General features: G+C 41.7%; 1 protein-coding gene across 1 annotated transcript in view; it reads left to right on the top strand.

Moving 5' to 3' along the window:
* The first annotated feature begins 9,549 nt into the window (after positions 1 to 9,549).
* Positions 9,550 to 27,045, top strand: part of TTC6 (tetratricopeptide repeat domain 6) — a 181,080-nt gene continuing 163,584 nt past the window's right edge. Inside the window, exons 1-2 of the mRNA XM_076004083.1 lie at positions 9,550 to 9,655; positions 18,122 to 19,063. Coding sequence (XP_075860198.1) covers positions 18,137 to 19,063 — 927 coding nt within the window. The 5' untranslated portion in view covers positions 9,550 to 9,655; positions 18,122 to 18,136. The remainder of the gene's footprint in view (positions 9,656 to 18,121; positions 19,064 to 27,045) is intronic.

Raw genomic sequence — 27,045 nt, 5'->3', positions numbered from 1 at the left:
CTGAGGATTGAAGGACTGGATGGGACAGATGCTTCTGGCACAACAGACAGGCTCTCAGAGCCCTGGGACCACTGACCTCGATGCCTGATTTTATCTACGGGTGACATGATCAAATCAGAAATGCTCCCCTTTCCGTGTACCTGAACATGGGCAGAATCAGCACCCGCGCTTTGCCCATATAAGGCGGTCGTGTGACCCAAGGCAAATATTTCACTTTTTTCTTCTGTGAAAAGGCAGCAGCCACACCCTTCAATAGCAGATACTGAGTAAAAGGTAAAGAACCCCATCATTTTCCATCAAGCAACATGTTTCACTCGGAGCTGCAAAGGAAACGTCCGTGTTTAAATAATACTCTTAATTGGCAAACACATAAAGCAGAGCCCACGCGTTGAGCAGGAAAAGCCTTACAACAGAGCTCTCTGTTAGTCCGAGGTTGTGCGCTGCGGCTTGGAGCGCGCTGCCGTCCAGCCCCGGCGCTGGGGGGCGCCTGGAGCCCTGGGTGACCGCGGGGCGGGCGTGCACCCCCAGAGTCACAGATGCGATCCTCTCGGCTGCTCGCCTCTGAGCAGGCCTTGGCTCTCTGTCTTTAGGATGCAAAGGATTTTATTCTACACACCTTCCCTGTGTAATGTAATGATTTTCTGAAAGGGTCACCAGTCCCTCTCAGAACTTACAGTGTTGTTGCAAGGTATTAACTGGAGACTCCTAGTGTCAATTTTTCATCCTGAAGTTTTATTTGCCACGAAAGCAGGCATGGGGAGTGCTTGCAAGAGGAAGCACTTCTCCTCTTCTGGGTTGCTGTCACTGGAGAAGCCACACAGGCTGCGCGATCCTTCAGATCCTACGTGATCCGTGTACTCCATGTCCCTCACTCCTCTCTGGGCTGTGGTGGAGCTCAGCCTTGGCTTGGATGCGACCTGGAATCTGCGCCACTAACTTCTGTGCTTTCAAGTCCTCTTTACTGGGCTGCGCACACCCTGACTCAAGTCACCGCAGTGGGGGAGAAGGGGCTCAGAACTCACACCCAGTCCACCTTGGAGACTCAGGGTTTCGAGTTTTAGCAGATCTGGTATAGATTTATTTTCTTTCAAATGATTTCGAAGATGCCCTCAGTGGGGTGGAACCCACTCTCCTCACGGCACTGGCCACCTCCCGCCAAAATACCTTCCATTGTGAATCGCTGGTCTCCTCTGACCTCCCCATGACCCTCCTTCCACCCCCTCCAAGAGAAGAGGTTTCAATAAATAAAGCCCAGTACTGGGGTTGAAGGTCAGTTTACACTGGAGCAGGAGCTTCAAAAACTCCTGCAGGTGCTGGAATGGGAATAAACCAGGTCACCATCCCAAGAGGTGAGAGAGGGAAGAAATGAGTACAAGAGAGAATGTGTGAAGACGCCACCTGGAGTTAGAATTGGGGTGGGAGGAGCACAGTCAGGAGCTTGGTCCCAGTGCTACCCACATCACATTTCTAGGGAACCCAGGTAGACCCTTCTGCCACCGTTTCCTGCTTTTCCAAGTGATGAGTTTGGACCTGATGTCAGGGCTCTAGTAGTCGCCAGTTGTGGAATAGCGTGGCTGGCGCTCCAGAGTCAGCCCTGATGACCCATCCAGGGGAATGAGGACCTGTGTGAGCCTAGGAAGGGCGCTGCTGTGGTTGTGGTGGTGGGGCGGGGGCTCCACTCCCGAAGTGGACAAGCCTCTCTACCAGGAGAGAAGACTCTTGGAGAATTGGTACTGTGAAGATTTCCCTTCTTTTTGCTGAATGCCTACTTTTAAGTTCTATGTTGTATGTTCTACGTATTTTATGTTCTATGTTCATAGAACTTTTATGTTCTATGTACAAGGTTCTATGTAACCTTGGGTAAAAAGCCTTTCCCTTTTTCACTTCCTAGCATCTCCAAAGACAGCAGCAGCAGGAGAGAGAGGAGGGTGTCTTTCCAATTTCCAAGCGCAGACACAGCCTCTTTAGTGAGCCAACAGCTCAGCACTGTAAACATTCTCCCCCACTCCCCCACAGGGCTGGCGGCCCAGGCTGCTGGTGTCTGAGAATGAGAATCTCTGAGACAGTCTCTCATTAGACAAACTCCAACAGGGCATGTTCAATACAATCAACAAGGACAAGTAGTGTGTCTGTGTAAGTGCACGGGGTTTGGAATCAGTCCTGGATTCCAATCTGAATACTGCAAGAGACTGGCCCTCTCTGAGACTCATTTTTCTCAGCTGTAAAATGGGCATGTTAATACTCACCTCATATCAATTGAGTGCAGAGTAAATACACAATAAATGGTAACCCAAATAAGGAGCTTTCACAGAATTCTGGGAGCCTAGGTGGTGCTGCATGCTGAGACACGCAGTGGCAGGTGATGCAGACCTGCAATCCAGCTGTGCCTCCCATGCTCCCTTTATAGGTCTTTTGCCTGTGGTCACCAGTCAGGCTCCCTGATGCAGTGGTTCTTCCCAGCTACAGTTGGTGAGGAAGGAGACAGCTCCTGCCTGGGGACTGGGTAGCCAGCAGGCAGAGTGACAGTGCCTATGGGGACCCTGCCTGGAACTTCCTTTCTATCTTCTAGAAGGATGGACGGAGCCTGTTGGAAAAGCATCATCCTAATGGGACCCAGAGACTGCATCAGGCCCTATGTTAAGGACCTTCTGGGGGAAGGAAGCTTGAGGATGGAGGAGATGAGAGGTCAGGAACCTCTAGGTTGTGCAGAACACGCCTAGGCCAGCAGGAAATTTGTTCTTTCCTCCACTCCTCCAAGAGAGGGGGATGATCCTACCCCAAAAGCCTGGCTGTGGCTCCCCTGGGCTCCTGAGATGGTCATCTGTGCCCAGGTTTACCAGTTGGACTTGCGGATTTTGGGTGCCACTAGCATGCCTCTCTCTGAGGCTTCCACCATCAACCTGGCTATGGTGATGTCAAGCAAACAGGAGTTGTGACCTGGATCCAGGAGGCACTATTGAAGAATAGGGGAGCTGCAGGGGAGAGGAAGAAAAAGGAAGCTGAGTCTGAGCTTCTGAAAGGCCACTCTGCCCTCAGCACCTAAACTTGGGGAGAACTGAGATGAGAAAGCAGGACCCTTGATTTCACCTAGACACTTTCTCCTCCCTCCTCTTCCCTTCTCATGGACAGTTAGAAGGAACCATTTATGACTCATTTGCTGAAGTGAATCCTAAGTTGTTATTATAGCAAGGAAGCTATATTTGCTGTCTTTGAAAATGTTTTGATTTAAATTCCCTAAAATAGTGTCTTACTGGGTTTTCAAGTCCATCTAAAATTAAGCAAGCATGATGGGCTTTTGATGTATGCTTCAAATAGTAAAACTTTAAATATTACCTTGCATGTCCAAGGATGCTTAGTAGGGTGCTAAAGCTTAACTAAGACAAATAATATAGTTTGTGAAAGAGCAAATCACAAAAAGATTTTCCAGATATAGATCCATCTTCTGAAGTGAAGATTCAGGAGTCGATTAACCCGTCCTACTGAGGAAGTTTGGACAGGCTGTAGTGCAGCTGTGGAGGCAGGGGCATCTCATGAAAAAAAAGTTCCACAAATTTCAGACAGGGCTTGGATGAGCTAAGAAGGTTGTGTGTACAGGCTGTAGTAAGTTTTTGAATTCTTCTTCACTCAGTAATCAGAATCCAGTTGGATTGAAAAAAATATTTCCAGCCAGGCATGGTGGCCATGGTGGCTCACGTCTGTAATCCTAGCACTTTGGGAGGCTGAGGCAGAGGATGACTTGAGCTCTTGTGTTTGAAACCAGCTTGAGCAAGAGTGAGACCCTGTCTCTAATAAAAATAGAAAAATTAGCCAGGTGTGGTGGCACATGCTTTCAGTCCCAGCTACTTGGGAGACTGAGGCAATAGGATCCCTTGAGCCCTGGAGTTTGAGGTTGCTGTGAGCTATGATGATGCCATTGCATTCTAGCCGGGGCAACAGAGTGAGACTTTGTCTCAAAAAAAAAAAAAAATTCCTTCCCTGTAGAACAGAAAAACAACACATCTTCAAAGCTTATTAATTTTCCTTGGATTGGTATTGGGGGAGGTGAGTACAGGGGAAGTGGTCTGGTACACAAAAGTCTCAGACAGTGATCTCTGGCTAAATGCAGCTTCTGTTTTTACAGCTTACTTGGGAGAGCTGTTAGTTTTTCTAAGCATAAACCGGGCATTGGTTCTCTAAGCTCAATGTTTAGGCTACAAAGCACATACAACAGTCTTACATACCTACCTTTAGAAAAGGAATGGTTTTGACCTCAAACTCAGCAAAATCTCTAGAGCATTACCATACTTGGAGAACACCTAAGCCAAACCCTTTGGAGGTATAAAGTGTAACTGGAATGCTAAACACCAGCCACTACCACCAAGAAAAATAAATCCTTAATTCTCAGCCAAATACATCTGTTTTGGACCAGACTTATTAGTGTTATTTGTATCTTTTCTTCTCAAATGAGTAGTTTTACTCTCAGGGTTTTTCTTTCTGCGCAGTGCTTGCTATTTTTATCTTGCCTTAAGCACCCTTAAGCACCTCCAGTGCCAGACCTCTGAGGCACTCCAGGGAGAGTCGTAGTTGGCTTCCCAGGGCTCCATTCCTGAACTCCGAAATCTTAATTTTTAAATTTTTTTTTTTGTTTATTTTTTTGAGACAGAGTCTTGCTCTGTTGCCCAGGCTGGAGTTAGTGCCATGGCGTCAGCCTAGCTCACAGCAACCTCAAACTCCTGGGCTCTAGCAATCCTGCTGCCTCAGCCTCCCGAGTAGCTGGGACTACAGGCATGCACCACCATGCCCAGCTAATTTTTTTCTATATATATTAGTTGGCCAATTAATTTCTTTCTATTGATAGTAGAGACGGGGTCTCGCTCTTGCTCAGGCTAGTTTCAAACTCCTGACCTTGAGCAATACGCCCGCCTCGGCCTCCCAGAGTGCTAGGATTACAGGCATGAGCCACCGTGCTGGGCCCCGAAATCTTAGATGTTAGAACCCCATCAGAGTTTATGATCTAGAGGGAAGCCTGACATATGTTGATTAGGTCACTGTGGGGAAGGGGAGGGTGAGCAGGATGCATGGAGAAGGCTGAAGATAGTCAATGCCAGGGAGGACCCTAAGGCAAGGTAAGCTGTCTCAATACACTAGTTTCTGTGGATCAATGGCAGTATAGGCAAATTTTGGTAGGTGACTCCTCTGGTTGTTCACTGTTAGACTCCTTGGCTGCCTCCTCTGCCCTGTTCTCAGCCCCCGGAGGCTGACCTCTATGAGCCACATTACCCAGCCTTCCTTGCCTTTGGCTTTGGCCAATGGGGGACAATGGCACAGGAATGAAGGGCAGGAGGATAGAGCAGTAGGAGTACTTATTCCTCCTACTTTCTCTCTGTATCACTGTGGCTTTGTCCTTTACTTCCTCTCTCTGTGTCCCTAGCAGGTAGCCCCTCTCTCATAGCTTCAGCTTTCACCAGGCTCTGCTAATACCTCCTTTTGCCCCTTGCCTTTTCAGATCAAAGGTGGTTATACCTTCCTGGTGTTGCTAGACCTTGGGTGACTCTTTATCTCTTGTTAGTTCCCTTTAATCCCACTTCGATTCTTTCCCTCCCGGCCCCCCGCCCAGGAAACCTCTTTTGAGCATGCCATGTTTCCTGTGGGGAGCTGACTGATGAGGAGAGGAATGAGGACTCATGGAAGAGAAGAATGACGTCTTCAATTCTTTCCAGTGTCATCCTCAAGCTGTAACTCATCGAAAGGCTCTACTCCTTCCCCATCACCATCTTGGGGTGCAGCTGTGAAGGCTCCAGGGTTTCTATTGTGGCTTGTTTCTGCAGGCAAGGCTGCCTCTGGGTCTAGCAGGAGAACAAATTCTGACTTTATTTGCTTTATATTCACCATTTTAATTTGCTGATTTGCATTTGATATGATTTTTAAAGTAATTGATGCTAAAATCGAATATCAGTATTATTCAAGTTTTTTTGACTTCTACTCAACTGACCTTTTACTATAAATCAAGGAATAAGACTTTTGCTAGTGGTGAGTTGTGTTAACAGAACCAGACACTGAACTAGGTCCAGTGACTGAAAGGCTCACGGGAAATGTTCATGTATGCTCCCCAGGGCCTCGGCATCTTTGGCTTCCTCATCTCTATAATGTTAAGTCTAGAGCTCAGTTCTCTTTAGGCCCATGTTCTGGCAACAAGTGTCTTGATTAATGTTAAATCAGTGACATTTTTCAGGTGTGACCATCAACGAGAATTCTATGTGCCAGGCACTGTGCTAGATACTAAGGACGTCACATGTAAGACAAGATTCTGCCTTACAATGAGTAAAACAAATGTTTCAATATCATTATTTAACATTTTTCATACCTCTATGTAGGAAAAGTCTATCAACATGACATTTCTGGGTCAAAAGACATGCAAATATTTAAGCCTTTTAGGACATTTTGCTACCTGGCGTCTAGCAGGGAGCCATCAGAAACCTGAGTGGCTGTGTGACTGAGTTCCTCATTCCCATGAACAAACTCTATTACTAACTTTGTAATTTGATTGGTGAAAATGTCATACCAATGTTCTAATTTATATTTCTAAGATTATTAATGGAGTTGAATATTCTTATATTTCTATTGATCAAAATATTTCTTCTTTTGGGAACTGCCTGTTCACACCTTCCCAAACCAATTGGAAAATTTGGGTGTTATTATCTTATCTACAAAATGTTGATCCCATGTCTGCTATAAATGTAAAATTTTCAACAGGTTTTCATTTGCATTATAATTTTGTTTATTTTAAATGCATAAAAGTTTTAAAAATCAATATTTTTATCTATAGTTTCTGCTTTTTTTTAGTTTAATGCTTACAAGTCTTACATACACAAAATCGAAATCTTTCATCCAGTTGGAATTTATTTTGATGCATAATATGCAGATATAACCCTAATTGTTTATTTTACAAATATTTAAGCCTTTGGGCAGGCCCTCATTGTGAGGAGCCTTGAATTCTCTTGGGGAACTGTGTTAGGATTGTTCTGTGGTGATACTTTGAAGGTGTGGAAGCTGGGAAGTCACATTGGGTCTGCTTTCACTTGCAGTGTAGTGAATTATAGGGGGCTTCAAAACTAGATGACAAGGGGACTGGTAGGTGGCTGTTGGAGTGTGAAAAAAGTTGCATGAAGTCATAGTGTTTAAATGATTGCTTGAGTAATTTTATGCTGCTCTTCTGAGTCTAATTACCCTCTCTTTGGTACCAAAACTATTAACACTTTCATATGAAGGTATTATAATATCAACAATAAATTTAGAAATGCCTCTAGATTAATAATCAACTTATCTTTCTCCTCCTTCATCCTTCTCCCTTCCTTTCTTTATTTTTGATAAAACTAGACCTAGAACAGAAGTTCCTAGCACAAGAGTACTAGCTAGAGGGCCTCAGGTGAACTCCTTCATTTCTTTGAACATCGATGCCTTATCTATAAAATGAAGATAATAATAGTACCTAGCTCATGGATTGTATTATCCTATGAAATGGCTACCAGACTACTTAGTTACTATTTTTTGATTATGAAACATATTGATGAACAATATTTATTTACCATTTAAATTGTTTTCTGACCATATGATAGACCTATTTTAAGGTTATGTTAATTAAATTTTTTTTACCGGTTAGGAACATGGCCTATATCTCATTTTTGTGCAGTATCCAGGATGGTACCATGAGCAATTAGTCACTTCACAAGCACCTTGGCTATTTGCTTATTATCTTAATTAGCATAGAAAAGCAATTGACTCCTGGACTGAAGAGGCTACTCCCATACTTAGAGTAAAGCTGCCCTCACAGAATGCTCCCAGAGCAGTGGGATGTGATGTGAATGCAGTGAAACCTCAGGGATGGAAGGTCCTTTTCTATAGAATGCTTCTCATCTTGTGCATTCAGCAACCATTTTGAACACATTATGTTAGGTAGTAAAGTAACAAACCTTTCAGGTAAGATTATTCTCTCCATTTCATAGATGGGGATGCAGAATCCCTGAGATGGGAAGCAGCTTGTCCCAGTGGCAAAGTTGGGTGTCCTAGCCTGGCTTTGTCTGTTTCTTGAGGTGGATTTTCCCTTTTGAAGGCCTGAGGATGCCTGGGTGCATCAGTCTTCACAGCTGGGCTGTTCAGAGGCTCAGCACTAGGGAATTGTAGAGCACAGAGCATTCTTTTATCTTGAACTTCTGGGAAGCGTGTTGCCTCCTTCCAGCATGTAGAATCTTATGGATGACCTCTAGGTTTTATCTGCATTCTCCTGATCTCATGTTTTAGTTGCCCTAGTATTTGGAGGAGTTGGTAGAGAGTAGAGGGATATAAAATAATATGTGAGGGCCTGCTAAGTGCCAGGTACTGAGCAAAACTACACTATTTCATCTAATTGGTTTTTCTTTTTCTTTTTGCCCTTTTAAAAAATGGTGAAATATTACGTGGGAAAATCAACAAAACAGAATTTCCTCTTTATCTCAAAGAGAAAAATCCAAGAAACCATCTCTAAGGTTAAAAAATAGGATATCACTAGCACCCTAAGACTCGCCCTGGTACTACCTGCCCACTCACCATCACCTTCCCCTCTCCCAAGATAACTACTATCTGGACCTTTATGATTATCACTTTCTTGTGTTTATTTGTAATACATCAGCTGAGCATGCACCCATAAACACTATAGGTTTTGAACTTTATATCATGGAAACATGCAGCATGTATCCCTCTGTGTTTGGCTTCTTTGCTCAACATTCCATTTGTGAGATATTCATCTATGTTGTTCCCCCAAAGTTGAAGTTTGTTTCCTTGATGTATAGTATTATCACGTTTTATGTATATATTACAATTAATTTGTGAATTTCACTTTTGTTAGATATTTGTGTTGTTTTCAAGTGTTAGCTATTATGAATGAAACTGCAATGAATATACACGTTTCTTGGTGCACAGATGCATGCATTTCTGTTGGGAGTGTAATTGCTGGATCATAGAGTATGTGTATATTCAACTTTAATAGATTATGCCAATTAATGCTTCTTATCTTGGACCACATCTGAAGTTCAAAAATGGCTAAATCTGAGATTTTAATATGAACTTTCCAGAAGTCTGAGTCTCGTGCCCTTGATTTCAATATGTTCTTTACAAGTTGTGCTCACCTAAGTGGACAGCATGGAAACATACCCCCTGAAATGTACCCTTCGCTGGCATGTATATTTAAAAACATATACCCGCTCTCAATTTTTTTTTTTTTTTTTTTTTTTAATTTCGTGGCCCAGCATTATTCATTTAAACGTAGAGAGAGCAAGAGTGCTAAGTAAGCAGTTGGTTAAGCTGGGCAAAAGCGACCAATCCAGGCAGCTCTTGGGGAGTAGCGGCTTCACCACTGGGAGAAGTGAGAGCTGGGTTCGGGGTCCGAGGCGGAGACGGTAGGTGCGCGCCCCTCGCGCGGGGGACCCTCCAACCCTCCAGGGCCGGGCCGGGGGCGGGGGCGGGGCGGAGGAGGGCGCGCGGCTTGTTGCCGGGCGACCGAGCGCGTCCTTTCTTCCGGCGGAGCGGCTCGAGCCCACCCGGCCCCTGGGCACCGGAACGGCCGGTTGGATACCCGCCCGGCGGCGGCGGCGGGGCGCATCTCCCGCCACCTGCATGTGAACACGGGCGCCCCCGGAGCTGGGTGAGAGAGGGACGCGGCCTGGGGCGGGAGTGACCGGGTCTGGACGCTGCGGGAGGGGAAGACCGAGAGCTTGGGGCGGAGCGAGTGCCCGCCCTGTTCCGCCTCTCTAATCCGCTCCGGCAGGTTCCTGGGCCCAGATCAGTCCCGAAAGTAGGAGCTGAGGCGCAGCGGGGATGGCGCAGTCGCGGGGCCTGCGGACGGACTTAGGCTGCCTTCTGCGGGGAGTGAGCGCGGGTGGAAGAGGCGCCGCGAGGAGCGAAGGCTCGGGGGAAGGGAGCGGCAGATGGTTGCGCAGGACCGGCCTGCGGGGAAAGGAGGAAAGGGCTAGAAGGCAAAAGAGCGGGCGCAATCTGGGGGGCTGCGCGGAGGGTGAAAGACATCAGTGGAGGAATTCACTCCCACCTCCCGGATGACCCCTGCCGTCCAAAGACGGGCGGCTTCTTTCGGGCAAACTTTAACCACCATTAGGTGACCTCTCCCACTAGGATCAATGTGTCTAAAATTTCAAAATAGCTGTTTCCTGAGTTTGGCTCTGTTTGGTGGGCAGGGCGAGGGCACTGTGTGTTTAATGCAAGGATTGAAGGCCACAGACCCACGAGGAAACTATTGCAGACGACCCTTGCAGGAGCTTAAAGGAGATCAATAGTTTATTTTTTAAATATGCAAATCTAAAAGTTTTAACGAGTTGCTTTTTTTCCTATTTACAACTTTATAGAAGTATCATTTATATTCAATATACTGCACAAATGTTCAGTTTGTACAATGCACAATGTACAAGTATGCAATTTGGTGAGTTTTGACAGACATATACACTTTTGAAACAATTACTGCACTGAACCTGTTTGTTCCTTGTCCCCTTTGCTTTCCACTCCTGCTCTCACCCCCACCGCCAGCCATCCGCTGATCTGCTTTGTGATGCTATCTATAGAATAGGTTGCATTTTTCTAGAATTTTCTTTAAAAGGAAGCATCCTGTATATGTCTTTTGTGTCTGGCTTCCTTTGTTCATCATGATGCTTTGCCAGGACCTTTGCCTTGATTACTGTAGCTTACTGCAGTAAGTTTTGAAATTGGATAGTTTAAATCCTTCAGCTTTGCTTTTCTTTTTTAAAACTCGCTTTGGTGATTTTAAGTCATTTGAATTTCTGTGTACACTTTAGAATCAGTTTGTAATTTCTATAAAAAAAAAGCCTGCTGGAATTTTGATTTGGATTGCATTGAATCTATAGATCTATTTGGGGAGAATGCTGATTTTAACAATATTGAGTCTTCCAATCTATGGAAATGGCATGTCCATTTATGTAGGTGTTTAATTTCTATAAACCTCCATTTATGTAGGTGTTTAATTTCTATAAACCTCCATTTATGTAGGTGTTTAATTTCTATAAACAGTGTTTTGTAATTTTCATTGTAGAGATTTTGGACGTCTTTTGTGAGATGAATTTCTAGACATTTTATGTTTTGGAAAGGGGCATTAGTGTAAGTGGAATTAAAATATTTTCCAATTATTTGCTACTAGTATAAAAATCGATTTTTACGTTAACCTTATATTGTGCAACCTTGATACATTTACTCATTAGTAGTTGTTTTGTAGATTCCTTAGGATTTTTAATCTAAAAATCATGTCATCTAGAAATATGGATACTTTTACCTTTTCCTTTTCTATCTTTATTCCTTTTATTTCTTTTTCTTGCTAGATTGCTATGGCAGTATGATAGTATAATGTCTCATCGACATAGTACAAGCAAGGTATTTTTTTTCTCTCACTCTGTTGGCCAGGCTAGAGTGCCATGGAGTCAGCCTAGCTCACAGCAACCTCAAACTCCTGGGCTCAAGCGATCCTTCTGCCTCAGCCTCCTGAGTAGCTGGGACTACAGGCATGTGCCACCATGCCCCGCTAATTTTTTCTATATATTTTTAGTTGGCCAATTAATTTCTTTCTATTTTTAGTAGAGATGGGGTCTCACTCTTGTTCAGGCTGGTTTCGAACTCCTGGTCTTGAGGAGGTCCACCGGCCTCAGGCTTCCAGAGTGCTGGGATTATAGGCTGAGCCCCACAGTGCCTGGCCCCAAGCAAGGTATTTTTGCCTTGTTTCCAATCTTACGAGAGTGTATAAATATAATGTTAGCTGTAATTTTTTTGTGTGGATTCTCTTAGTAAGATTGAGGATGTTCCCTATGATTCAGCTTGCCCAGTTATTTATTTATTATGAATGGTTGTTGAATGATGTCAAATGTCCTATCGCTATCTATTAAAATAATCTCATATTTTTCTCCTATACTCTGTTAGTAATGTGAATTATATTGACTTTCAAATCAGTATAATTAAGTCAAAATAGTTAAATCAATTTTTCAACCCTGGGATAAACTCTATTTGGTCAGAATGTATTATCCTTTTTAAAAATATATGCTTGGATTGGTTTTGCTAATATTTTGTTAAAGACTTTTACATCTATGTTCATGAAGGATAAGGCATGTAATTTTCTTTCTTTTTTTAAAAATGCCTTTGTCAGATTGGTATTAGGATTATGTATGTCTCATAGAATGATTGTTCCTTCCTCTCTATTTTCTGAAAAAAAATTTATTTTATTTTTTCTTGAATATTTGAGAGAACCATCTGAGTCTTATGGTAAGATTTCTGATAACACTTTTTTTAAAAATAGAGGGCTATTCAGATTTTCTGCTTCTTTTGTTAATTTTCATAAGGTGGAATTTTCAGATTTTCCCATTTCATCTAAATTGTTAGATTTATTGGCATAGAGTTGTTTACCATATTATCCTTTAGTATCTTATTATCCTTTAATATCTTAGGATCTATAGTGAAAACCCCTCTTTTATTCCTGCTCTGGTGATTTTTGTTCTTTATTATTTTTAAACCAGCCAGCCAGGGATATTTTAAACTTTTTTGATATTTTTAAAGAACCAGCTCTTGGCTTTGTTAATTTTCTCAATTACTTTTCTGTTTTCTATTTGATTGACTTACATCTTTATACTTATTATTTCTTTTTATTTACTTTGGGTATACTTGGTCTTCTTTTAATAGATTCTTAAGGTAGAATCTTAGGTTATTGATTTTTTTACTTCTTTTTGACATAAGCATTTAAACTGTAAATCAGTGCTTTAGCTGCGCCCCACATATTCTGATATGTTGTATTTTCATTATTATTTAATCTAAAATATTTTCTAAAATTTAACAACATCTTTTGTTTTTCATTTGATTATCTATTGACTTTTTAGTTATATTTCTTTGTATTACTTTAAACATTGTTTCTCTTGGAATTACAATATATATCCTTAACATTTCACAGTCTACTTAGAGTTAATATTGAACTAGTTCACATAAAATGCAGAAACTGTACAATCATATAGTTCCTTCATCCACCCCTATCCGGGTCTTTTTGGTTGTTGTTGTCATTTGCATAACATCTACTTACACAAACATCTCACAAGACATGTTATAATTTTTCATACAATTTTTAAAAAACTTAAGAGAAAAAATGGCCTATTGCACTCATCCATATATTTGCCATTTCTGATCTTCTTCATTTGTTCTTGAAGATTCAGATTTTCCTCTGGTATAATTTCTCCTCAGCTTGAAAAACTTTCTTTAGCATTTCTTGTAGTTCCAGGTGGCTGGTGAGTAATGCTCTTTTATTTTAATATGTCTTCATTTTGCCTACATTTTAAAAAAGAATAGGCATACTAGGTATAGAATTCTGGGATGACAGTTTTTTAGTTTTTTTTTATGTGTTAGCATGTTATAAATCTTGTTTCCTTGTCATCTGTTCTCAGTGGTGTCTTATGAGAAGTCCATGGTCATTTGAATTGTTATTTCCCTGTAAATAAAGTGTTGTTTCTCTCTTTCTCCTGATGTCTGATCTGGCCTTGTGAGAGAAGCAAAAAGGTTGTTTTTTGGCTCTTCTGACTACCTCACTGCTCAGGCCTTAAACCTCCTGGTAGAAGAGAAAGAAAAAGGTATAGGCAGAGTTCCAGTAATTTGGAAAAAAGAGGAGAGTAAAATTACTGCTTGAGTCACAAATATTTTAAGTGTATTCTATTCCATTTTAAAGTGCAGGGTAAACTTAAACAACCTGAATGGTGTGCCACAGATTTGACACCTCATGTAGGTTCAAACTTTCTCCTTTTGAGACAACTACACTATTTTTCCTTGTGTATCTCCAAAATAGATCTAGTCTTTCTTAGTAAATTGCTCCCAAGAAAGAGGGAAAATGCTATTTTCTCATAAGATTGGATGTTTAAAAGTTATTTCACTTTTTTGTATTGTAGAATGGTGGGTGGGGGAATAAAGGCATCAAGTTTTGATGGACTGGCCCATGACACATTGGGATACCACCCACCTTGAATGCACAATAGAAGTTCCTGTCAAATTTAGAAGTTCTATTTCATGTTGGTTTACTTTTAGATAGAAAGAGAAACTTTCCTATTAAGAACTCATGGGAATGTACTGAGAAGTGTTAAACAATGAACACTTGTTAAACTTCAATAGCAAACCAAGGGCCTGGGAGAAGTTGGGAAGGGCATCCAAAGCAGGAACTAAGAAATAAAAGGGAAGTGGATTTGGGAGAGTCAAGTCCAATTCTCATCAGGTGTTAATGTACTTCTGCTCTGTGCTCTGTTCCAGTTATTACCTTTTAACCTTTTACAGGAAGAAATGCAGGTGGTGTTGGTGTGAACATATTGCCACCTGTGCAAACAATAACAACGAAAATACTATGACGAGGAGGATTATATAGCATTTTTTAAAATAAGGAAACTTTCTTAAGGGCTTTAGAAGGCCTTTCTAATGTTCATGTACTCTGGTCTAGAAAACAGACAACAGATTATTATTTTCACTTTTTTTATATGAACCCTTGGTATGGATAGAATTGGATTGTCCAAGGTCTAGTCAGTGGTGTAGCTGGGTAAAGAAAGAAAGCCTATTGATTCCCAGATGAGAGCTTTAGCATGTAGAAGGATCTTCAATTTTAGAAGCAGTGGTTCATATTTTAGAAATTAAAATCAGTATGACTATTTGGAGGATAAATAGGATGTTCTCTTTATACCACCCAAACTACATGATAAATGATGACTAGATATTGTAATTATACTAGGTCTTCCCCAAATACTGTATTGGTTTAATGCTAATACAAAAATTTAAAAATGGTATTTTGAACATTTGAAAAATTATTATGAACTCAACATTTAATACTACCTTTATAACTTATATTATTTTTAATTCTTTTTCTTCTTTTCTCAGTCTACCTATTGATTCTAGCAGCAGTATTTCAGTCCCACTTATATCTGTATAAATTTTATTTATCTGGTCGTTCTCTCATACAAGTGCTCCCTCATTTCATTTTATAAAATTTCTGGTTAGTCTAGCCTGTTCATTATTTCAAATGAGTTCAGAATAACTTTTCAAATGTTCAAAATATCATTTTTAAATTTTTGTATTAGCATTAAACCAATACAGTATTTTGGGAAGACCTAGTATAATTATAATATCTAGTCATCGCATCAAGGAACATTTAACTGTCCATTTAGTTGAATCTTTATTTAATGTCCTTCAGAAAAATTTGAAAAATTTATTCATATAGTTTTAGTACATTTCTTGTTATGTTTATGTGAGAGTCTTTTAAAAAAATTACACATGAAATTTTACCATTATGTTTTTGATTGGACCATTTTGGTATAAAGGAAACAACTGGTTTTTGTATAATTAAGAAAAAAAATTCAAACCTTACTGAGTGTGGTTGCTCACACTTGTAATCCTAGCACTTTGGGAGGCTGAGGTGGGAGGATCATTTGAGATCAGGAGTTTGAGATCAGCCAGAGCAAGAGCAAGATGTCCTCTCTACAAAAAATTAGCCAGGTGCAGTGGCACATGCCTGTAGTCCCAGCTACTTGAGAGGCTGAGGAAGGAGGATTGCTTGAACCCAGGAGTGTGAGGTTGCTGTGAGCTATGATGGCACCACTGTACTCTATCCCGGGCAACAGAGCGAGACCCTTTCTCCAAACAAAACGAAACCAACCAAACAAACAAAAAAAATTCAAATCACTTGTAGAATTTTATTAGAGTTCTAAGTAGTTCTTTTTTTTTTTTTTTTTTGAGACAGAGTCTCGCTTGTTGACCAGGCTAGAGTGAGTGCCGTGGCGTCAGCCTAGCTCACAGCAACCTCAAACTCCTGGGCTCAAGCAGTCCTTCTGCCTCAGCCTCCCGAGTAGCTGGGACTACAGGCATGTGCCACCATGCCCGGCTAATTTTCTATATATATTAGTTGGCCAATTAATTTCTTTCTATTTATAGTAGAGACAGGGTCTTGCTCTTGCTCAGGCTGGTTTCGAACTCCTGACCTCGAGCAATCCGCCCGCCTCAGCCTCCCAGAGTGCTAGGATTACAGGCGTGAGCCACCGCGCCCGGCTTAAGTAGTTCTTTAGTGCCTGAGTTTTCTAGTAGATAATCATACTGGAAATAATGACAATATTCCAGAGGGGTTTCTGCTATATTATTTTATTTTGTTTAAAATAATCTTGGCTTTGGGCTTTAAAAATTTACTATTCTTCTAATTCATTATTTTTTGTTTTTATTTTCATTGCTTTAAAGCTATTTTTTGAAACACAGCTTTTCTTGCCTTCTGTGGAACTCTATTCTCTTCATTTTTCTAACCCTGGTTGCTCTTGCTCCTTCTATTTGCCACAGGCAAGTGTGACACAGAAGCTGTAATTGGCCCCTTTTCTATTTATATTTCCTGTTAGCCTGGCTTTGAGTAATGATCTCAGAGTTTTCAAGATCTCAAAATTCATTCATGAATAACAGAAGTTGTTTTTTCAAAAATTGTGGTAAAATACACATAACATAAAATTTACCTCTTAACCATTTTGAAGGGTACAGTTCAGTGAATAACAGAAGTTTTATTATGCACTTGGTTATGATCAAGATTTCATTAAGATGATTGAAAATCCCTATTTTATGAAGGAGCTGTAATTGCTCCCCTCCCTCCCTTCCTTCCTTCCTTCCTTCCTTCCTTCCTTCCTTCCTTCCTTCCTTCCTTCCTTCCTTCCTTCCTTCCTTCCTTCCTTCCTTCCTTCCTTCCTTCCTTCCTTCCTTCCTTCCTTCCTTCCTTCCTTCCTCCCTCCCTCCCTCCCTCTCTCTTTCTTTCTTTCTTTCTCTGTTTTTTTTGAGACAGAGTCTCACTCTGTTGCCCAGGCTAGAGTGAATGCCCTGGTGTCAGCCTAGCTCACAGCAACCTCAAACTCCTGGGCTCAAGCGATCCTTCTGCCTCAGCCTCCCAAGTAGCTGGGACTACAGGCATGCGCTACCATGCCCAGCTAATTTTTTCTCTCTATATTTTTTAGTTGTCCAGCTAATTTCTTTCTTGTTTTTTAGTAGATATGGTGTCTCGCTCCTGCTCTAGCTGGTCTTGAGCTCCTAAGCTCAAACGATCTGCCTGCCTTGGCCTCCCACATTGCTAATATTACAGGCTGAGCCACCTCACCCGGCCTTCCATTTATTCCTAATCATTGGCCTGATCCCACCAGCTTTACCTTGTTAGGTCTCCAATTTTACTCTGCTCCATTACCAGGGCCAAGTCTCGGGTTCCAGCTACCAAGACTCGTACTTGCCCTTCCTGACTTTATTCTGTCTTCTAGTTGATATTAATATCCCCCATGCAACAGATGCTATCAAGACACTGTGCTAAAAATTTTGAGTGGTTTCCAGTGGTTCACAGAAGTACAGACACCTGGCATTCAAGCGTCATGATCCTGGCTGCAGCCTACCATAAGGCTGACCACCTCCTTCCCTTCCTACACTCTGCTCTAGCTCAGGTGACACATTAAGGAGTGGGCTGAGTGAGTGAGGGAGACCCATGGGACCAGCTGGTGAAGGAAGGGGAAACAGCTTTCCAGCCACAAGAGCAGGGATTTGGCCCTTGCACTGCCAGAGCTGTCACTTTTCTGTTTTCCAGAGAAACTGCAAACCTGAATTTTTATGTGAAAATCTTCCAACTTAAAATGTTGGCTATGAATTAATGTTGAAATACCCTGAACAACTGAAGACATGATCATGGGCTGGATCCAGGTCACACGCCACAGATGGTGCCCTCTGTTTTCTCTTTGCAGGGCTGCTTTGGATTTTTTTTTTTTTTGCCTATACTTAGTGTGGTCTCTCTTGCCTGGAAATGGGACACTGCATCATAGTCTAAAGAAATGTTAAAATAAATCCAGTAGGATTTTGGGAAACTCACTCCGAAAAAAGTTACTGCTTTAGAGATTTCTCATGGTTCTCGTGACAAGGCCAATCGATGGCTATAAAATTGTATACTTAGTTTACCCATTTGTACTTCAGGGAGCAGCACAATGAGGTTCTATCCTAAGAAACTTTGCTGAACTGGAATTGTATTTATCAACAGTTTTGTGTTATATATATGCATAAATAGAATCTAATTTGGGGGGTGGTTATTTTACAGGTCAAAATCGTCAAGATGTCCACAATCCCGAAGCACTTTGGTCTGAAACATAAAGAAGAATCACACATGTTTAAAGAGCTTGAGAAGGTTCGCCAGGAGACTAAAAAGGATTTTGTCCGATTCAAACAGAAATTGGCCGCCAAGCCGACTGTAGTTGAAGGCTCAGCCCACAGCCTCCGCGCCTCCAGCCCGGCCCACCTTAGGGGCCTTTCCTACGCTGGACTCCGGACGCCGAAAGCGTCCTCTCCGGCTAAAGGCCGCGAGTTCTCGGCCGCGCCCGGCCTGCAGGGGGCGCTCGGAGGCGCAGCGCGTCTCTTGGGCCCGGCGGCTCCTGGGAAGGCCCCGACGTTTCAGCCCCGGAGCTTTTACTTACGGAGCTCCGCGTTCCTACGGCACCGGGTCCAGAAGAAGCCTCCGGTCATCGCCTCGGGTGTCGGCACGGCCAAACCTGTGGTCCTGCTGCCGCCGCCCACGCCGCGGGCGAGGCCCATGGCGCACGGGGCCCCGGAGCGCCCGCCGCCCGCGGCCTCCAGGCGGGACGTCGACCGGGCCGCGGGGCGCGGAGCGAGCCAGGTGGCAGCTTGGTCCCCAGGGCCCTTCAAGGCCAGAGAGAGGAAGTCCAGCTCCCTCGCCAGCGAGGACGCCGACGCGGAGGCGGGCGGCTGGCGGAGGAGAGTGCGGAGGAGCACCTACGTCGGGCGCGAGGCCGAGGGCTGGGCTGGCAAAGCGCGGGAAACGGCCGGGTCCGTGTCCAGAGGAGAGCGCGAGAGCCACCGGCAGAGCGTGGCGCCCGACGGGACCCTGCTGCCCCCGCGCGCGATGCCCAAGTCCATCGAGGAGATCATCGCCTCGCTGCAGTCCGAGGCCCAGCTGGCCTCCGACCAGATCATCAAAGAGCTCATAGAGAGCGTCCTCGGCCAGAACTACGACATTAAAGTGGAAGTAGGTGAACCAGACCGAGAGTAATATTTCTCCTGGGTAAATGCAACTTTAGGATACGTTATATATGTGCTATTTTATTATATATAATACTTAGGCGTCTGTGGTATGTTACTGCGAAAACACTGCCGTGGTATTCAGCTTCTTTGCGTTTTGTCTGAATTTTCAATTTGAATTTTTTAATTTTCCACCAAGGAAGCGTATCCTCTTGTCAAAGTGAAAAATTGAAAAGTTATGCCAAAAACTTGTTCGGAGAACATTAGCTGAAGACCTGAGTAATACATCACTAGTAGCCTTCCCTTTCAAACGCTTTGTATTGAAATAAAAGCAGGCATTTAATGTGAAAAACTCAGTTTAGCATTATTAGTAGTGAATTACAGTAAAAGTGAGTTTATATCCTAAGATCAGTATATAAGTATTACGTTTGTTTATTTAATTGTTTATTTATTTTGAGACAGAGTCTCACTCTGTTGCTGGGGCTAAAATGCAGTTACATGATCATAACTCACTGCAACCTTAAACTCCTGGGCTCAAGCAATCCTTCTGCCTCAGCCTCTGGAGTATCTGGGGCTACAGGCATGTGCTGCCACGCCTGGCTAATTTTTCCAGTTTTTCTGTAGAGACAGGGGTCTTGCTCTTGCTCAGGCTGGTCTCCAACTCCTGGCCTCAAGCAATCCTCCTGCCGCTTCCCAGAGTGCTGGGATTGCAGGTGTGAGCCACTGTGCTAGGCCTAATAAGTTTAATGTACAAGGATTTTAGAATATTTTCAGTGAAAACAGTTCTCTTGAAACATTTTTAAAAATTTATTTTTTTAGACCTTCCGAGTTACAGAGACTTAAGTGTTTCTTGTGTGCCAAACACTATGGGGATGCATGTTGTATGCATTTTTGTCACCACACCCCTCCACCCCAATCAGGTAGATAGATAACAATCATAAGTCCTATTTTATGTAGGAGGCCTTCTAGCTTCAGTGAAGCTAAAGGATTGGTCTAGTGTTTTGCGACTAATGCATGGCAGAGCTGGGATTCCACCCCAGTCAGTCTGTCCCAGAGACTTGATTAGAATTGTGCTCAGGATGGTCCATTTATTATGACATATCCCCAACAGGAAGCAAAGCTACACAGGGTCATATTTAAATTTAAAATATTTTGTCTATTATATAGACTTTGCTTTGGCAGGGACATTCAAAGCAAAAATAGTAACAAGGGAACTTGAGCACCACACTCGAAGAAAGGAAGAAAAAAAAATAGTCTTTTTTGAGAATGACAGGGGAAGAAGGAATAAGAGGGAAGAAGATTCTATTACTGTTCTTGGCTGCTGCTCCAAATTTATTAGTAAACAGAATACTGCTGCCACATTAGGTCTTTAAAATAGTTTCAGCCCCAGAATACACTCCTGGCTGTGATTTAGAGAATGTTATCATAAAGGGAAACAAAAATATGTATGAACAAGAGTCCACAGTGTCACTTTTGACCTAATGGTTTTTTGGGCAGAGTACAACAAATATTCTGAATTAAAAGCCGCATCTCACCGCTGTTGCTGAACAAGATCAGGGTGACTGCTCGGGTCATTTCAAAATGAGTGTTTCTAATTAGACTTTCTGTAAATCTAATGTGGATAAAGGAATCAGGGATGTCTCAGAAGAGCCTTGGCTGAGAAGAAAGGCCTCTTCTTCTAAGATGGGCCCATAGCCTATCACATAGTTAAGGTACTTGACATGAAAAGGGACTGCTATTAGAAACCAGCTCAGAGGCCCTGTACAGTTGGAGAAGTTATGCTTCAGAGCAGGGTCCCGTAGGAAGGGCATATTTGAAGGACTCAAATGGAATTAGTGATAAATAAAGGGAGAGTATCAAATGAATAGTGGACATCAGAACAGTGAATTCTGTTCTTCTTCTGGAAGTGTTCATTTCTCTTGTGTAGCTTTTCTTGGTGCTTCAGTTACCTGAATTGTTTCATGTAGGAGAGAGGCATAGATCATGGAGCGTTAGAATCAGGAGCCAGGGGCTCTAGCCCAGGGCAATATTGGATAAAAGTGGTTTCAGAAGTTTTATTGGAGTGAGAAAGGAACAATGGGGAATTTGTTGAAAATGGAGGTGGGAGGGTAGGTGAGAGATAGCAATAAGGACACAAGTATAAAGTGGGGTCTAAATTATGATTTTAAAAATTCTTAAGATGACTAGAATAAAGGTTTTTTTTTTAACATTTGGAGTTTATGTAAATGATGTTCTCTCCAGAGAAAGCAAAGGAACATGATTTTTCACTTTAGAAATCTTAGAGCCACACAGCAATCCCTAGAAGGGAAAGCCAAAGGGTAAGATAGTCTTGGAAGACTGGATTGTCTCTATTTAGAGCTTGGGCAAGGCCATTCCGGACCCAGCATTCAGAGTTTCACATTTCCATGGGCCAGGAGATATACTGAATACCTGAAGATTAAACTTAACTGTCAATGTAGGTCAGACATCGAAACCAGGGTTTATCAACTTTGGCACTATTGAAATTTTGGGCTTGTGACTTCTTTATTGTGGGTGGCTATCCTGAGAATTATAGAATTTTTGAGGCATCCCTGGCTTCTGCCCACTAGATGCCAGTAGCTCCTCCCAAGTCTTAACAATAAAAATGTCTCTAGATGTTGCCAAATGAGCCTTTAGGGAGAGGGGCAAAACTGCCCTTTTCATTCAATTGAGAATCACTGACCTTAACAGTGTGCATACACCATGGCAGCAGACATGGAGATGTTACAAAATCTTATGTTTGTTTTACTGAGAAGTTCGATAGTATCACTCACATTCTAATTATCTGAGACTGGAGTTGGGAGACCACCTTCCAGATCTTAATTGAGTGTGAAGGAGCCAGGCTGTCCTTGCTTCTGTCATATTTAGTTGTTTTTGGTCAATAGCTCAGGAGGAAAATGGCTTGACGTGACCTAGGTAAGAGCGAATTCATGTTATGAGGTCTCCCATAAGCAACTAATGTATAGTCCTCAAGAAAATATTGTATCATAAAACTTATGTTTACTTTTGCTTCGGGGAACATGAAATAGATATTCTTTTTCTTATTCCTCCTGCTAAGTAGAACTGTGTACATACTCTGAACTGTGTATAAAACAAACATGAGAAGACTCCTACGGTGAAAAGCAGAAGACAGAGTAGCTAGGGACTTTGGGACATAAGGACTGACATGGTGGTGAGTTGTCTGGGTTTTCTTTTTTCCTAATTTATCACGGACTTAGAACTAAAGAAGCTGGTAACCTAGGGATGCCAATGGGTACAGATGGAAAAAGCCCTAACAAAAGCCTGCTCTCTAGCCAAAGGATCGGGGAAGGGGCAGTTTAACAAGACAGAAAACTTTTAGACAGCAACTGTGCCACTCCAGCCAAACACTGCAGTAAAACCTGTGGCCCCATCCCCACACCCACCCCACCAGAGACTGGGGTGGTGAATGGGGAGCCTAGATTTCTAATCTCACCAGGCTGTAACAAGGTGTCCCAACACCTCTCCACTGGGGTGGTGTTGGTGGAGAGTCCAGACTTTCAACACTGCCCAGCAGTAGTGAAGCTACCCTTTCCCTCCTTCCTGTGGTGTCACTGGAGGCCTCGTGGAGAACAGTAATGAGACGTGCCTTTTCCTTCCAACTAGGATGGTATTAGCAGAAGCCTAGTGGAGAGCCAGAACTCCTTCTCCCACCCAGCAGTAATAAGGCGCCTCCCACCCCTGGTGCCAACAGAGGACAAGCAGGGAGCCTGGACTTCTACCCAGCAGTAACAGGCAGTCCCTTCTCCCACTGTCCCCATTACAGCAGTGTCAGAGGAAGCCAGCTAAAACAGAAAGTTTAACTAATATCCAGATTCTCATAATGCCCCAAATGTCCAGGTTTCAATAGAAAATCACTTGTTATGCCAAGAATCAGGAACATTTAAACTCGAAAGAAAAGAAAAGACAATTAATAGATGTCAAAATTGAGATAACGGAGATGTTAGAATCATCTGACAAAGATTTTAAAGCAGCTCCCCTCAAAAATGCCTCAGTGAGCAATTATGAATGTACTTGAAACAAATGAAAAACTAGAAAGTCTTAGCGGAGAAGCAGAAAGTCTCAGTAAAGAAACAGAAAATATAAAGAAGAACCAAAGGAAAATTTTAGAACTAAAAAATGCAATAACTGACACAAAAACTCAATGGATGGTCTCAACAGCTGAATGGAAAGGACAGAGGAAAGTGTCAGTAAACTTGCAGAACAATACAACTTTCCTGAGCTGAACAACAGAGATGATAGATTGAGAAATAAAATTGACAGAGCCTCAAGGACATGTGGGACTATAACAAAAGACAAAACCTTGGTTTCATCACAATCGTGGAAGGAGAGGAAAAAGAAGGCAGGACTGAAAAAGTACTCAAAGAAATAATGGCCCCAAACTCCCCAAATTTGACAAGAGACAACCTACATATTCAAGAAGCTGAGTGAATCCCAAACCAAAGAAATCCACACCAGAAAGACATAATAGTCACACTTCTGAAAACTAAAGTCAAAGAAAATAATCTTGAAAGCAGTGAGGGAAACAACATGTTGCATATAGGGGAAAACAATTTGAATGACACTAGATATTTCAACAGAAACCATGACGGTCAGAAGGAATTAGCACAGCATTTTTCAAGTGCTGAAAGAAAAGAACTGTTCACCCAGAATTCTATTTCTTATGAAATGATCTTTTAGGAATGAAGGGGAAATGAGCACACTCTCAGATGAGATAAAGCTAAGAGAATTTGTCACTTGCAGTTCTACCCTAAAAGGATAGCTAAGGGAAGTTCTCAAACACAAAAGAAACAATTGGAAGAAAGGATTCTTGAAGCAGGAGGAAGGAAGAAAGAACATAATAAACAAAACTATGGCTATATACAATAGACTTTTCTTTTCCTCTTGAGTTTTCTATATTATGTTTGATGGTTGATGCTAGAATTATGACACTGTCTGATGTGGTTCTAAATGTATGTAGAGGCAATATTTAAGACAATTATAGACAGGGGAGGATAAATGGACATAAAGGGAGATAAAGTTTCTATGTGTCACCCATTGGAAAGTGACCATACCAGTAGGCTGTGGTAAGTTAAATATATATAATGTACTACCCAGAGCCATGAGTAAAAAAGTATGCCAAGGGATTCATTTAAAAAACCACTCTAGATAAATCAAAATAGAATTCTAAAAAAGTATTAAGTAAGCCATAGGAAGGCAGATAAAAACAAGAGAGAATAAAAAGAAAACAAAAAATAAATGGTGGACTTAAACCCTAACTTATTAGTAACTGCATCAAGTATAAATGGTTTAAATATAATTACAGAGACAGCAGGTAGATTAAAAGCATGACTCAAGTATATATTGTTTATGAGAAACTTAGTTCCGGTAGGATGATATGGGCAGGTTGAAAGTTAAAGATGAAAAAAATGTTAATATAATGCATACATTAATCAGGAAGAAGCAGGAGTGGCTATCTTCATATTAGATAAGGTAGAGTTCAGAGCAAAGAAGATTGCAGGGATACAGAGGACTTTATAATATATAAAAGGGTCAATTGACCAAGAAGACAAAGCAATTCTAAATATATATGTACCAAATAACAGAGCTATAGAATATGTGAAATAAAAACTGAGAGAGAAACAAATCCCAAATTATAGTTGAAGACTTTAACACCCCTCTTTCAACAATTGATAGAAAAACTACACAGAAAATCCTCAAGGATTTAGAACTCAACAATGCTATCAACTACCAGCATCTAATCTACATTTTTAGAATACTGTGCCCAACAAAAGTAGAATACACATTCTTTTCAGCTGCTCATGGATCATATACTAAGATGGACCATATCCTGGGCCATAAAATGAACCTCAGTACACTTAAAAGAATTGAAATCATGCAGAGTGTGTTTTCTGACCATAACAGAATCAAACTAGAAATCAATAAATAGCAGAATGATAATAGGAAAATCTCCAAAAACTTGGTAACTAAACAATACAATTTTGAATAATCCATGGGCCAAAGAGGAAGTCTTAGGGAAATTAAAAAAATACATTGGACTGAATTAAAATAAAAATATAACTTTTCAAAATCTGTGGGCTGCAGCTAAAGTAATACTAAGGGGAAATTTATAGCACTAAACATATACATTAAGAAAGAGGAGGCCGGGCGCGGTGGCTCACGCCTGTAATCCTAGCTCTCTGGGAGGCCGAGGCGGGCGGATTGCTCTAGGTCAGGAGTTCAAAACCAGCCTGAGCAAGAGCAAGACCCCGTCTCTACTATAAATAGAAAGAAATTAATTGGCCAACTGATATATATATATAAAATTAGCCGGGCATGGTGGCACATGCCTGTAGTCCCAGCTACTCGGGAGGCTGAGCCAGGAGGATCGCTTGAGCCCAGGAGTTTGAGGTTGCTGTGAGCTAGGCTGACGCCACGGCACTCACTCTAGCCTGGACAACAAAGTGAGACTCTGTCTCAAAAAAAAAAAAAAGAAAAGAAAGAGGAAAAGTATCAGATCAATAATCTAAATTCCCACCTAACATTATAATGACTGGATTACTGAAATAAGTAACAAAATGTCCACTTTTAAGAAAAATAGTTGAAAGATATTTTATCACAGCAAGTTTTATTATAGTTATTGACAAAGACATTCCAAAATTAATATGGAAAGGCAAAAGAAGTAAAATAGCTAAAAATAATTTTGAAAAAGAAAAACGTGGGAGCTATCAGTGTACTTTATTTCAGTCTTTATTATATAGCTATGCTAATCATGACTGTGTGATACTGGTGGAAGGAGAGACAGTGGAGACAATGGAACAGAATAGAGGACATGGAAGCAAATCTGCACAAATGTGCCCAGCTGATCTGACAAAGGTACACAAACAATTCAATTTCATTTCAAAAAATGGAACTGGAGAAAGTGAACATGTATAGGCAATAAAAAAAAAGAACCTTGATATAAATCTCACATCTTAAACAAAAATTAACTCAAATGGATTATGGACTTTAAAACCATAAAACTTTCAGGAAAAAAACAGGAGAAAATCTTTTGGATCTAGGGCTAGGCAAAGAGTGCTTAGAATTGACACTAAAAGCATGATCCGTAAAGGAAAACTTGAACATTATCCAAATTAAAGTTTTTTTGTTTTACAGAAGACCCTGTTAAAAGGATGAAAACACAAACTGCAGGCTGAGAGGAAATAATTTGCAAGCCATATACTGTGTTTCCCCCAAAATAAGACAGGGTCTTATATTTATTTTTCCTCAAGAAGACACCCTAGGGCATATTTTCAGGGGATGTGTTATTTTCCCCTCAAAGCCTCAGCTTGCAGCATGCACAGGATGGTCAGGACCTGACAGGGGGAGCCGACCTTGTTGGTGGGGCTTCCTGCACCTTTCTCGGTCACCTCTGGGATAGTAGCTGTCACGATGGGGCAGATGAGAAGGGCTGCTCGTCGTCTTTACCGCTTCGCGATGAAATGCACGGGTTGTGCAGATACACTGCGTAGCCACGGCCATCACTAGGTCTTATTTTCGGGGTAGGGCTTGTATTGTGCAAATGCTTAGAAATCCTGCTAGGGCTTATTGTATGGGTAGGTCTTATTTTCAGGGAAACACGGTATCCAGCAAAGCACTGGTATCTAAAATTTATAAAAAACTCCCAAAACTCAACATAAAAATTCCAATTAGACAATGGGCAAAATACATGAACAGACCTTTCACCAAATGTTGAGCATATACAGATGGGAAATATGCACATGAAAAAATGTGCCAACATCATTCACCATTAGGAAAATGCAAATTAAGACCATAATGAGATATCACTGCATACCTATGGAAAATGCCTAAAATAAAAAATAGTGACAGTACCAAAGGGGTGCAGAGATAATGGATCACTCATACATTGTTGGTGGGAATATGAAATGACACAGCCACTTTGGAAAACAGTTTGCAGCTTATTAAAAAAGTAAG

Source organism: Microcebus murinus, chromosome 6 (assembly GCF_040939455.1).
Source record: "Microcebus murinus isolate Inina chromosome 6, M.murinus_Inina_mat1.0, whole genome shotgun sequence".
NCBI classification, from domain to species: Eukaryota; Metazoa; Chordata; class Mammalia; order Primates; family Cheirogaleidae; genus Microcebus; species Microcebus murinus.
This window is presented reverse-complemented; position numbering and strand designations above follow the sequence as displayed.